The sequence below is a fragment of the Mugil cephalus genome, chromosome 15 (assembly GCF_022458985.1).
Source record: "Mugil cephalus isolate CIBA_MC_2020 chromosome 15, CIBA_Mcephalus_1.1, whole genome shotgun sequence".
NCBI lineage: Eukaryota > Metazoa > Chordata > Actinopteri > Mugiliformes > Mugilidae > Mugil > Mugil cephalus.
The window spans coordinates 17012557-17027648 of NC_061784.1; the positions used below are offsets into that span (position 1 = coordinate 17012557).

The window sequence follows — 15092 nt, forward strand, 5'->3', positions numbered from 1 at the left end:
CAGAATAAGTCCTCAGTAATGGAGTGAACAGAGAAGACGGATTTTATCTCAAGCTTCACAGTCACAGAGTAGAATGTTATTACTCGTACACCCAGACGCAGTAAAATGATTAACACACTATCAGCTCTTTATCCTTAACTTTAATACAATTCATTCGGGTAGCGTTATACTCACACATTGATGGTTGTTAGGGAATTCACTGTGAATCCCTGAAATAACCTCCTCTTCCACAGACTTATTTATGAAGCATACACTACCAGTCAAAAGTTTGGACACACTTTCTCATTGAATTGAATGAGAAGGTGTGTCGAAGATTTTCACTGGTGGTGTACATCATGTGAAATTTCAAAGTGCTTAAATAGAAGAGGCAGTGAGTCCATCTGAGGACATAAGACTAGGGAAATAATAATAAAAACAAAAACTGAAATGGACGACAAACAAGGTTCAGCATCCTGTTGATGCTTTCACCAGGAAATTACTGTTGTCAGAAGAGAACAATTTTGATGCCAAGTGGTCCTCAAATAAGTATTTTTTTTCTACAACTTAAATTTGTTGTTTAATTTACACACAAATTAATGTGCAAAAATAAGTTATTCAACAGTAATATTGACTAAATTTTCACATAACTACATTACCCAAAAGGCAACGCGTGTGAACTTTGTCTAGCTACGGCGAGCAACAGAAGGATATTTCAACCTTCGCGCACACTTGTTTGAACAAACCAGCGCGTACGACTGGTAAAGTAGTACTGGTTACGTCCAAAAAAAAGTTTGTGAACAGTTACTCTATCTTATTAAAATGCCACGTTTGGTTTAAACTTCAGGAAAAGCTTCACGAAAGACTTTAACGCTGTTCCCAACGAACGACCATAGCGGTAGAAAACTTTGCTAAAGTTAGCCGCAAAGCTAAAAACAACAAGCCGTGTGAGCTAAAAACAAATGTAGGTTCTTTTTGCTTTTTTTTTTTTTTAATGGCAGCTGCTAATGGTATATCTTGAGTCACATATGAGTTAGTAGTCAACGATGAAAGACCATGGTCGTCTTAAGAGAGGGAATGTGTCCTGGACTGGATGAACGTTTGCTTCGCGACCTGCGTGCAGCTGATATTAAAACAGGTACGTGTGTGTGTTTTCTTTTTTGCGTGGAGATGATCAGAAACTAGCAGGCCGACAGTAACGAGCGTGACTTCTTGTTTTCACAGTGGAGGACCTGGTCTCATCCGACATCGAGGGTCTTGCCCAGAAATGTTCTGTCTCCTATAAGGTATTTATATCACGCATGAATTAAACATGTGTGCCGTGATTACCACGCGTGGCAGGAAGTAAACACTTGCCAGATTGCATTGTTCACTCAACATTTTACACCCACGAAACACTGGTGCTGCCTCTAAAATCAGCCCCTTAAACCAGGCACACGTCCTCGTAGTTAGAGTTTCTTTTGTCGTGGTAGAAAAAGAAAAAAAAAAAATCCACATTTTGTACTTGGAGTAAACACTGCAGAGTGGGGTGAGTAAGCCAAGACCAGTATCCTGCTGATCTCGGGTCTCATTTTCTCCTACATGCAGCATGGGGTGTTTCATTGTCTCAAAACAATTTTTATATATATATTTCTTAAAAGCCACCATTAATTAAAGCAGATCTCCCGCTGTGGTTATTATTTACACCCATGGCAAATCAGGTCGTCTGGTTAACAAGCGAGGCGTAATTGTTTCGCAGTACAGGTTCAAATCAAGGTTCCAGTTTGCTTTTAGTCGTCTTCTGCGTCTCCTATTTGTCCCGGTCTGCAAGTACAATTTGACACATACTCTTTTCCCCGTCGATATATAAAATCAGCATGAAAAGGCTGTAGAAGGGATATCATAAGGAATAAAAGGAGTATAGGTGCGGTAAACAAACCGTGTACAAATTTCTAACCATCGGGAAATCAAAACAAACCCCCTCTTCGGTTCCCTCACAAAGTCCTTTATTATAGATCTGAACCCACGAAGAGAGGTCGTCTCTCTTAGATTTAAATCACTGTGCAGCGAAAACCACAGCTGAACTCCGAAGTAACCTTATGGGCATCTAGCAGGAAGTTATTATTATTATTTTTAAAAAGAAAAAAAAACAGTCTTTGTCACCAAACTTTTCAGAGCTCACATACTCGGGATGGAAACCCGGAAAGGCCTCGCAGATAAAAGTGTATCAGGCGTTGAAATCTACTCAAGCCTTCGCAGTAAAAAAAAAAAAAAAAAGAGAAAAGATGAGAGTTGATGAGCGTTTAGGTCAGTAAAATTTCCTCTGCGGTCAGGGCGTCTGGACATGCGATCTAAAGATGTGGAGGAAAACAAACTTTTAAGGTATTATGAAGCTCAGGCATTGAGAAGCAAGTTTTGAAACTTGTAATACAGCAAGTACTTGAACCTACAAAGCCTCCTAGTTCATTACCAAATCCCCAATCTATGAAAATATGTTATGTCTCCTCCATTATCACTGGACCGGAATTGATTTCCAATAAAAGCCTTAATAAAAGCCCCTAATTATGACGCTATCCTGACTATTAAAAACTATTCACAGCGCATATGACACATAGAATAAGTTCATGCATTTCATGGACAAATGTATGTTTGAATAAATAAAGTATCGGCAAATAAATCTAAATTATAGTAGATCCTTTTGACTTTCAATCTAACTTTGCCATCAAGGGCTTATAAAATTTATCTAGCTAACATAACGTCTGGAGTCACTTTCCTTTTCCTTTTCCGACCAACTCCTTTAAAATAATTCAAAATCTCCATGGTCTAAACAGCAAGAGCTCAAACATGGGTTTCTGAGAAGTGGAGGTAATGTTAAATTTACATTAGTGAGCAACACAAATATCTTCTCACGCTACCTGACGAGATGGAGGGAGACGCTTTCGGGAGCAGAAGTTAAAACAACTCGATCCCGACGTTGTTTGAAACTTGTCTGGGAAACTCTGGACCCTCGACCATCGACTGTATGAGCTGCACCGGCTTTTCCAGCCTGCAGGTTCATAACCTTAACCGGAACCCCTGCGCTCCATCAGACTCCTGCCTCTGATTCAAACACATTTACAACAGCTAGGAACATTAATCTGACTAGACCCATCCAATTAAATCTACTCAAGGCAGAGATTTTCTAGTCAGAACACACCTATCAACCGAGTTCACGTCTCAAACATTCATCAGCGCTCTCACTAACTGGGACCCAGCACATTTTCCTATTTTAGCAGAAAATCCTTTCCGCCTGGAAGGAGAGACTATCAATCTGCCAACCAATTATGAAGTGCTCTTGTTATTTTAATGAAAGCTTGACTCTCGACGTTCGACACTTTGCAGTTTAACCTCCATAAGCAGCGTCGCGCGTCAGCCTTATTTGCGAACGCCGCCGTCGCGCGGAGGAGCGACATCGCGTTTCAGGACTCGGTGACGTGCGAACAGTTTTGTCAGATAATCTTCAAACTGCACTCAAGTTAATTCAACTTTCCTTCGACAGAGAACATAAATCTAAAGTGTCCTGTGGGACGGTGACGTGGGAGAGGGATGGTCGGGACGTGGTCGATCGGTCCTCTGATTCTGGGAATCGGGAAGTCACGTCCGAGCTCTCCGCGCCTTCAGGGCCGGATTTTTCTCACAGACGTGTCACTGTTTTTTTTTAAATTTCCTGCTAAAGCTCAGCGTCTCCAGCTTTTGCAGTGTGACACATTTCAGTCGGAGTGTGCGTTTGCGCATAGGGTGTAATTAAGGAGGGATTTGATTACATTGTTTTGAGATTTGATTTGATTGCTCAGGAGTGGGAGTGATTTACCACCAGGATCTCCTTAACTTGACCTCAAACCACAACACGAGTGGCAGCAGCAGCAGCAGCAGCAGTAATCTGCATTTGGATTGAAAACATGATTTATCTGTCTGCCCACAGGCAGCTCATTGTGAGAGGTGTTGGCGGTTGTACAGCTGGAGAGGACTCTTGGCCTCTACCTACACCTTCCTCACTCATATTAGTCGATGAGGAGGTAGAGAGCGGGGGTGAGGAGGCGAGCAAAGCCTTTGCCTCCTCATAAATAAAAACTCCTTTAACCGCTAATATAAACCCCTGCTCCTTGCTTTTCGATGGGCCGTGGTTAGCTTAGCTTATCCAGCTGGTCGGCGTTAACTAAACAGGAAGAGATAATTAGCACGAGAAAAAAAAGAGTAACGTCAGAATGTGTAAACAACTGCTGGTCCTGTCTTCCATCACGGCGTGGGATCTGGTGGTGGTCATGGTCAGTGTGGGCCGAGACGTTCGGCATTTCCCGTCCTAATGAGCTCCGAAGTGAGAAGCGATGTGCGTCTTTTCGTTCGTTTCCATTATCGGGAGCGCGGTTCCCGTCGCGACGGGGAGACGGAGCCAGTTGGGTGGAAGCTAGGTTCATTTCTTTAATTGTCAGGTTTTAACAAGGAAGGAAATTTATTCAGGCCTAATGAAGACGTACTGTGACCCTCCGGCAAGCACCCAGGTTCGGTCGCCCGATGACAGGCACGGGTCTCGTTCTGCATCTCCCCAGATTAATGCTGACTGCTCCATCACCATCTTAATTAAAGAAACGGTGTCAGTGATCATATGCAGTAGCGATTGTTGTAGTGACATTCAAATAGATTTTTCACAAATCTGAACAAATAATGGGTCAAGTTATGTGAAATCCTTTTCTCTTTTTACGTCTCCATACAAAACAGTTGTAACTCATCAGAGAATAGACATTCAGGCCTTGGCATCCTACGGGTCGGGTGGCTCTTGATCAGTTTGGGATCTAGTGAATTTGGAGGCCGGGTCGACACCTTGTGCTTTTTTTTGGGTCTGTGTCTGCGTCACAGTTTTTATGCACATTTACGGGGGATTTTGAAGATTTCCATAACCGTAGGATACGTCGTCGAGCCAGAAGAGGAGTAAAAGGTGGCACGTCGGCTTGTGATGTGTGAGGGTCCTTTAGACAAATGTCACTGGTGTGTTCCGCCCTCTAGTGGCGAGGTCGTCTCTGCAGGGGCAGTTCTCGTGTCTGGTGCTGATGTTGGATTTACGACATCAGTCTGTCATCATCACACATGTTTTCAGGGTAGTGATGCTAAAAAGACTGTACTGGAGAACTTGGACAGTCAGTTAATAGTTGCATGTAATTATCTTACTTGTTACTTTAGTAAAATAAAAATACAAATCTGAGATCTGTTAGTACTATTATTATTATTAGCTTGCTCATCTGTTAAGCTAGGAAACTGCACGCTAGTCACTGTGAGACAAATGGAGGTGGATTACCAAGCAAATAACAAAACCCCGTTGTGCTGTTGAGAAGAAATCCCTTTCTGTTTGACTATACTTGTCCCTCTTTCGGCAGTCGGTTTCATCCCAAAGAAGTAAAGGCTTGTGCAGTTTACATTTCCTTCCAGGTTTTCTTCCAAAGTTGAAGTTAGCCACCACATCAGGACATCGTTGTCTAAAGTAACATTACCTAAAAACAAGTGAAGGTAAAAGTACAGATTCCTACACTAGTTCACTTCCCATATGTCTCCTGAATGTTGGTATACTGAAGAAAACTCATTATCATTATTATTATTAATTTTTTTGTTTATTTGTTTTCATCATAAATGTATTTCCTTAAGCTAGTTGGTGAACAGAGAATTATCACTGAATTATCACTGTTAATTTGATAATCAATTATTTGGGTAAAACTACCAAAATATAAGTGGCTTTTGCAGATCTATTTATTAATATTTATTTTTTACAGTGCAATGCAACACTAGTTTCCATTACAGTGTTTCGCAAAATAAAAGCAATATTTCTGAAATTTTGCTATAGTACAATTTCACTTTGTACGTGTTTCCATTGAAAGGTGATTTGCGAATGAGCTGTAACTCTCGTAAAGTCTCGTCTTGCGATTTCCCATGATCACTTTGAGCAAGATGAACTTCAAATGAACTGGTCACATGAGCCCCTGCGTGACAGGGAAACGCGACAAAAGCACTTTTCCAGCAAACGTTTATATCGATAGATCTGAAAAAACCACCTCACGAGAGCATGAAAATGTTTCAGCGATAAGGTTTTTTTTTTTTTTTTTGGAAATGCAGGCATTCTAATTACCGGTTCTTTTATTGCAATATTTAGGTGTTTGCGCATCTCTAGGGGTAATGAAAACGCAGAAAATGACATAAAACGGCGAAGATGGTGGAGTCACAAGAAAAGATGAGTGTATCCGGTGCTTCCACTACACAGGTAGACAACACTGTGTAGGTCCAGGTATATGTGAAAGATTGAAGAGTAAAAAAATAAATTAAAAAAAGTGACAAAAAGTGATGGACACACACATTTTCAACCCTTCCGGGATGGTTAAATAGAAATTAATCAGACGAATCAATAATGAATGATTAGCTACTCGCATTAGTTAAAAGGAACATTACGTAAAAAGAGAATTTAAAAGTAGCACGTACTCTTCGTACAGATTCATTACAATTATGAAAGGATGAAATCGTCAAATATTTCCTTAATGTAGTTGATGAACAGAAACATTTATAGAATCGTCACCAAAAATTAATGTGATAATCTGTTATTTGGGTAAAAATGTCAAAATATAACAGGCTTTTGGAGATTTTTTTTTAATTATTATTATTTTACAGTGCAGTCCAACACTGACGTAAAAGACGATTGTATCCGGTGCTTCCAACTATATGTGAAGGGTTGTAGAGACAGATTAATCTGCAAAGAGACAAAAAAAATAAAAAAACGGTGACAAAAAGTGATGGACACACACGTTTTCACCCCCGCTGGCACGGTTAAATAGAAATTAATCAGACGGATCAATAATGAATTATTGGCTACTCCCATTAGGAACCACTTGGGGTGTGAATTTAATCCATGATGTCACCGTTTAAATTTATTATGATTGCCATCCAAAGTTTTGCCCTTGGACTAAAATAAGAATGGACTTACTGGGCAGAAAAAAAACGTCCAGCTCAGCAGCGCCGGCTGAAGCCGGACGCCTGCGCGAGGCGTCGCAGCCGATCCGGGGCCGAGTTTTGTGCGAGCTTCACGCGCTGTAACTTCTGTTTTTTTCCAGGCTCTGTTCGCCATCCGCCGAGTGCTGCTGGCCCAGCACGCAGCCTTCCCGGTGTCGGGCGCTGATCTGTACGAGGAGCTATTGAGCTCGACAGCCATCCTCTCCACTGGAAATCCCAGGTAAAGACGACCGTGCACACGCAACACCTTTGCCTTCGCCGCCTCGCAGGGGGTTGGGGGAATTAAACGGCGTGGCTCAGTGCCACGGGAGTTTAAAGGACGCTCCGTCTCCAAAGTCGGTCACGTTCTCCTAAGGCCTCGTATGCTCGCTTATTGGCAAAGTGTGACGGGCGATGAGCTGAAAACTTTACGCGCGATACCAGATTAATTGGCGCTGCTTCGTTGGGAGCAGCCGATGGTTGCATCATGTTTGCAGGTGGTGCCGTTCAGCTCCGCGTGGAGCCGTAGTTAAAAATACAACCGAGAGACGGAGCGTTTTAGAAATGGCCCCGTGTGCTGCGTACCTTGCATTGGAGGGGGGGGGGGATGTTTTAGCTTTTTGTTCGTTGCTTTTTGGCTCCAAAGTGGCTTCAGATATATCGGCTGCATTAACGTGGCGTCAAACTACTTTCCACTAAAAAAAAAAAAAAAAAAACACACAGCCTTTAAGACGTTTTAGCGGTTGCGCCAGAAGATGAAAATTTAATTATTTGAAAAAGCCAGACGTTCCCACTGCAATCATCGTATTACTGCTCACAATTAACCTGTAAAAGGGAGACGATGCAGGTTCTCACCAGCGTCTCAGCATTCGTTTGTGTGCGGTTAAATATTTCACTAAATATCCTGTAGCAAGGACACACATTCATCTGAACAAATCTATTAAATAGGTCAGCAAGGCGTAATTTATTCCATGGTACTTTTCTTTTCTTTTTTGGTTAAACCCACTGTTTCAGCATAATTAATGATCACAGGTGTTTTTTTTGTGATTTTTTTTCTTCTTCCTCTCTCTACTACGTCTCTTTAAGTGGTTTTCATAAATTAGTTAACGCCTCGGATTAGTGATATGGAACTGGTTCACCCTGTGAGTAAAGCCCGTGTGATTTGTGTGTGTCTTGGCTGCGCTCTGCTGGTGAGAAGGTGAACTGGTGATGAATGAGACGTGGGGGGTGGGCAGTGAGGTGTGTGCTTCATGCAGAGATGCAGCAAATGAAGCGTGGACTTAGTGGGGATTTCTGGCCAACACTAATAATCGTACATACGAAGCGCTCATCATCATGTTTAATTTTGTTGGTTTGTTCTGAAGGATTTCTGGTATTTATTTTATATTTCATTTTATTTATTTATTGGCCCAATATCCAGATTAATTCCATTCAGTAGTGGGTGTATTTAAGATTTGGTACTTTTATCACAAAATGAACAATATTTTAGCCGTGCCGCCCCACTGATATACAGTTGTAACTTGTAACACATAACGATCAGGCATAACTTTATTTATTTATTTTATTTTATTGGTCAAACTTTGTTTATTGAATATAAATTAAATCACATAAATTACAGTTATAGGAAAGCAAGTATCAAGTTTTCATTATCATCGTGATCACAAAACTGAAATAAAGAGTGTGTATAAAAATATATAAACAAACAAACAAATACAACAAACAGGTAGGTAGGTCACCTATTCAAAATGAAGAATTAGGCCGTAACACAGGGCAATAATTAAAGTCACACTGAAGTGTATAAATAGTACATCCTGCTGTGGGGTGGGGGTGTCTGGTCTGGTCTGGTCTAGGTGAGTGATGCAGGTGCATCTCTAAGTAACATCCACACGAATGAATTCCAGGTCCAAACGTTTCCCACAACAACACTGAACTGTCAAGATGGTCGATGTTATTCTCTTCTCCTCTCAGTGGTCGTAATGTTGTGGCTGATTAATGTAAAGTGGTAGACAGATGTTACAGTCCCTTGTGCTAAGATCTGAGGGCAAAACACATCTGGAAGCCCAGTCCAAAACACTGACCAGCAGGCTAGCAGTGAGATACCAAGTAGCAACCAACACACAGACACCAGCTAACTAGCCAACAGCTGTAGGCCCATGTGATCCCGTCCCCCAGTAGAGTGTGAGTGAGAAATGCCAGCATTTCAACCACCCTGACAGTAGGGGGGGTTTTCACTAAGAAGAAAAGGTTAACTATAACTAGTAATTGATCTGAACTAAATCTTGTACAAAACACGACTCAATCAAAAGCTCATATTTCGCACATAGTTTTCTACTGTATCAGGTTTGACTGGTGCTTTCGTAGCATCCTGTGCTTTAATTGGACCCGAGTGGAAAATTAGTGTCATCACTTAAGTTGTTCTCTCGGCTTACATCATTGGCCCAGTGAGATTCACTGATGCGTATCAGTGAGACTTGGCCGCTCATAACCGCGTCATTGGCCGAGTGCTTTTCCTTCCTTGCACTGTTTTATAAAGGAACTACAGTTCTGGAGATGCTCTGACCCAGTTGTCTCGATGTCACAGTTTGGTCCTCATTTGGCTGATCGGTGTATTCAAGGCGACATGGTCTGACGTTTTGTTTTGGGTTTTTATGTCACACGTAGGGCCATATGTGTGTGAAGTAACTTCCTCATAAATGTCAGGAGTCAGCTTTTCCACTACGATAACATTACATCTCAACGAGATCTGCCACGTTCAGGATTTGCAGCTGATCCGCGCGGCTGAAAAACAAGAAATTCAAAGAAATGTTTGCGTCGCTCAGCGCAGATACGTTTAAACTAGGCGAGCCTCCCAAACCGGCCACAAACCGAATGTTCTGGGCAAGTTATGTTTGGGATTGTAGAATATTTCCTGCTTAGTCTGATAGAGCGTGAAAGTAGTTATTACAGCTGATTTCACAAATGGAGAAGTAGAAGCTGTCCGCTGGTCCCTGTGTCCGAATCTGGAAATTGGTTATGGAAAACATTTTCCACTTTAACGGCCGATAAGCGGCGTCTTCAGCTTGAAGAATGAAATGAATGCAGATATTTGTCTGTTTACATTTTCTCCCTTCATGCTCAGCGCGGACGTCTCCTACCTGTCCACAGTCAACGGGAGACCTTTTAGCCCTAATGTCAACGAGCTAATAGAAATGTCAGAAATGAATTAAAACCTTCCCTGCTGCGACTTATAACCACAAGAAACAAATGTGTTTTTCAAATGATGAGTGGGGAAACCTTTCGTGAACTCAATTACAGTGAAACAGTTCTCCCGTTATTATGACTAATAGCGGGATCTGTTTTTGTCTTATTCGACGCAGGAACACTCAAAACGCCTAAATGCTGCTTGTGTTTCGTAGACGTCGGTGTTGTAATGATTAATAAATGATAAATGGTATTTATTGGTTTAGCCACTCAGCGCATCAGACAGCGTGTAAGCGAGTGAGTGTTCAGAAACTAAACAAACCTTATCAGACCTCTCTGCCTTAGTCGTTAATATTTCATACAAACGAGATGCACGACCAGGGCTGATAATGGTTTGGAGCTCTCATTGGCTCGTACACTGAATTTTTGCCAACACTTGATAAAACTGGAATATTAGAACTTCTATAGAGATATTTATGATATTTATGTAGTGATATCAAATCAAGATAGCCTCTTAAAAGTTTCTACTCGCATTCTCATGAGGAGAAGTTCAGCCTTGGAGCTCGTTGTTTAGAAGAAATAGAAGAAACAGAAAAGCCTTTGTTGTTATTTTATGCATGATTTATGATTTATGCAATTTCCCCCGTCTTATCACAACCTGTCGCTAATTTCCGCTGTTTGCTTAAAATTATATTTGGGATAGGGAACCCAGAATGAAAATAGTTGTTGTCCACGAGAATCGAAAAACTCATCTTTTGAAGAAACCGAGAATCTCCGACAAAGCCGAGCCTCTTCACTGCCTCCCTTCCAATCACACGCGAAGATGAAGCCTTTCAGGTCCAAGGACTGCGCAGTTTTTTTCAGTTCACTGATGAGTGCAGCCCACGGGGGATTTTGAATCTGTGACTTTTCAAGGGCAATCACTTTCATCCGTCTGAGCCCTTACGAGAACACAACCTGATGTTTCATCAACACAGCGGCCCTGTCTGCGCTGTTGACAGGAATAATGCAAATAAGTCCTTTCCTCAACAATTTCTCTCCTCGCAGTCTCACTGCGGGTGGTGGTTGGAACTACTTTCAGGCAGCCACAGGCTTACAGTGATGCTTAACCTTCAAACCGGAGGACCTTGTCTATGTAAATTTAACTGCGTATCTGTCACATCCGTCATCGCATGTAAGATGATGAGATTCCATGTGCTGCACAGATCAGTGCTCTGGACTTCAGCACGGACGAATCAGTGCGGCAATGATGGAACATACGCATGAAGTGTTAACATGTGAGCCAGAAGATTAAAAAGAGCAGGCAGTTGCTTTTTACTAGTGCCAATATCAATGTTAGACATTTGGTCAAATGAACCAGATGTCTTCTAATGCATCAGTGTAAATAGAATACATTTAAATTATCACCTGAATAGATGTAAGAACGAGCTTTTGACAGTGATAGTTTTTGGTGCTCCCTGATTGATGGATGGATGACGTACATATAGACAAACCGTAGATTGTAAAAATTATAAATATGGACGATGCGTCTGCACTACTTTGCATTGGCGAAACGGACGCTACTTTCCCTGCCATCTTGCGACTCTGGAGCCAGATTCTGATCAGTGCCACGATATCAATGACCTGACCACACTTCCACCAGACTTACTTTAATTTTCATTTAATTAATACTACACTCTACTCTGCCTCTGCCAATGACAAAGAAATGTTGGATTATACACCATTATACACTTTCTAAAAAATTTTTGTTGGCATGGCAACTGGTGGTTGCCGTTATGCCACATCTATAGCTAAAACTAAAAATAAACTTATCCAACAAATTAACACTTGAATATTGCATTAACATTATATTAACTATCTAAAATGGCAGAAACCATACTTGAAAAAAATTATACAAATGAACGATATCTCTTTTAGTTTTTTAGTGCAGGGGCTTGTGACTTATACTGCAGCCGGTCACCAGGGGGAGCTCTACTTGCTTTGACTTCAATTTTGAGGAGCAGTTCCGCCGTCCATTTTTATACATTCTATGAGACGTATGGACGACCAGACGGACAGATGGGCACACGGATAGATAGATGGATTCCATGTGAAATTTGGTATCCAGTAGCATTATTACACAGTACGTACGTATATATAAAATATACATATATACACTAGCTGTCGAAGGTTTTGGTCACACCTTCTAATTGAACATGGAATGGACGTGAGAGAAATACTATGAATACATTTATGTCTGTGCTCTGCTCTCACTAATTGACACAAACCAAAATCACGCCTTCAACTTCTCAGTTTTCTTTTGACACTACGCTTATCATTTCTCATTGGCGAGGCGTGAGTGTGTCCTAGATAATTTACCATACTGTGAGCGTATTAGGGATTTTGTGTTTTAGGGAGAGACTGCAGTACGATAATTAACTCTGGCCTCACAGCAAAAAGGTTTTGTGTTTAATATCTGCTGCATAGGCCTTTTGTCTGGATGCCCACCCTCCCCACCAGTCCAAGGACATTCATATTAGGTTAATTAGTGGCTCTAAATTAGTCCTAGTTGTTCATGTGAAAGATAATGATGAATGGATGGGACTTTGGTTTCATTGATTTTTATTTTTTTCTTAAAACAACATTATCCATTAGCCACAGATACTGCTCAGTTGGGTTCAAAATTGCACATTATTATTGAATTTGTTCACAAATTGGCAAAAAATATAACTGCTAAGCTTCAATATAGTATAATCTGTAGCTTCTGCTCACTTCTTTATGCAGTAACACCTTGAGAAAGGTCATCGGCTCCTTACACTTTTATGTAAATAAATTTGTACCTTTTGACTTTTTTATCTAAAAATCTTTGTAGTGATCAACAGAGAGAGTCACACAACATTACCTATGCAGAAAATTTCAATATCTTTCATACCCCCATAACCCTGGACCCTTTAAATACTCCCCCTCACTTCTCAAGTGGATGCATAAAACACAGCTAATCCATCCAGAAATGAGCCCAAATGATCTTCCACAAGTATCAAGGGTTCAGCTGTTTCAGGATGGAATGGCCTTACATTGCTAGAAATAGCAGCAAAAAAACCCTAATCCACAGCCACAATAGGTTGAACAGGAATTGTATAGTTTGTTTCTTCCCTCTTGCATGACATTCACTTTACATGATATAGCAAGCGCCATTAAATGGAAGACGAGATGCCAGTTTCAGAGCTTGTCTGCAGTCCCGGTGATTGATAGAGCTGCTCCGGGCAAATGTGCGTTGGGACATGTACTCCGGTAGTATTTCAAACAGCTGGGGCCTCTAGATAGGCTGTAAACAAACCTGACACACATTTTGCCCTTACTCAACACAACTTTGATGTGAAATCAGATAATTACAGAAAGGTTAGAGTAGCACAGGAGCATTGCGCCTTGTTGACGTCAGGCTGTGAAACCTGGCCTTCTTTTAATCGCATCCACAGCCGTCGCATCAGTCCAGCCTCTGTTCACGTAGTTCGGTGGGAAATTAATAGACCTCTGGTGATTTACTGCTCAACTTACTTGTAGTGTGAACAGATAAAAAGAGAAGCTACAACTAGGGTAGAGGAGGTTAGTATAAATGGCCTTGGGCATATGAAGGTGGAACGGATTTAGCCGCAGAGCGACAAAGAACCCATAATAAGACCGATAAGGTTGTAAGTCTTGAGTGCAGACCTTCCATCAAACACTACATCCTTATAAATCAGGATCATTCAAGTATCACCTTTGATTCTTCCTGCCGGAGTTCAAGGCAGTTAAATAGGCTGGATCGTTGTAATTGGCCTTATCCTATAGATGAATTCCACAATAGAAAGTTGAAAGTTGAAATGCAAATTGTTTGAGCAGAGCAGACATGAGCAGCAAGTTTGAATTTAAGCATCAACAGATTTTCTGTCATTTTGAGTTTTTGACTCTGTGCCTCCATGTTGACCATCATCTTTTTCAACTGCAAGCGAGAATAATCAATACCCAAACACATTAAAAAAAAAGGCAACTGGACTTGTAGAGTTTGTTAAAACTCCATGACCTGGGTGACTGAGAACAGTCAATCAATACTTCAGATCCACCTACAAGTGTTTGTGTCACACACCTTGCTGTAGGTCGAACTATGTCAGGATTAGTTGACCAACATCCAATACAATATCCTTTTTTTTCCCACTTTTTTTTCCCCCCAATTCACACTAAATAAAAGGATATACACCAAGGAGGCACAACATTGAACCCTCATCTTGTTGCAGTTAAACGTTCTGATTGGGTCCTGAAGTTCATGTGAATGCTACTGCGACACAAACCAGCCACCCAAGCATTGTTGTAGACCAGACGCATTATCTCATAGCGACAGCGCTCCCCAACGGCACGACAATGCATCCACCTCGTCGCACTGAAAAAAAAATAGCTTACGAACGGCTTAATTAACACTACAAAGAGCCCAGGTTTTTACCCGGCCTCTTAACTCCCCAGCTCCCAGTCTAATTCAGCGTCCACAGGACGAGCTGAAACAAGGCCCATTCCACGACCAACAACACCCAAAGGATCCATCGCTGATGTTCTGGCGTGAGACAAAACGAGACACCCTCAGAGGTCCAACGCCCATGTTTTCACTTGGAAAGTGAGTAGTGGGTGAATCCTTTGATTAACCACCAAATAATAAAGAGAACTTCCTCTATTACACTTCTACTCAGACATAATCATGACCTATTTTAACGGGACGTTTACACCTCCGCAGGACCTAGACGCCGTAACTTACGCATGTAAAAACACAAGCAGGCGCTGTTTTTTTTTTCTTTTTGCCAGGTGGGTTAATTTTGGTTTCCACTTCCTTCTTCACTTTCAACAATGACAACTGAAACTTTGGCTGAAATACGGCCGAAGACAGGCAGTTAGAGCCGGGCAGTATGAACGAAAATGTATATCACTATATTTTTCAAAATTCTGGTGGTATC

At 41.4% G+C, this 15092-nt stretch overlaps 1 protein-coding gene across 1 annotated transcript in view; it reads left to right on the forward strand.

The window, feature by feature from the left end:
- Positions 1-15092, forward strand: part of rad51d (RAD51 paralog D) — a 23343-nt gene continuing 8251 nt past the window's right edge. Inside the window, exons 1-3 of the mRNA XM_047606845.1 lie at positions 1-1114; positions 1201-1262; positions 7080-7198. Coding sequence (XP_047462801.1) covers positions 1033-1114; positions 1201-1262; positions 7080-7198 — 263 coding nt within the window. The 5' untranslated portion in view covers positions 1-1032. The remainder of the gene's footprint in view (positions 1115-1200; positions 1263-7079; positions 7199-15092) is intronic.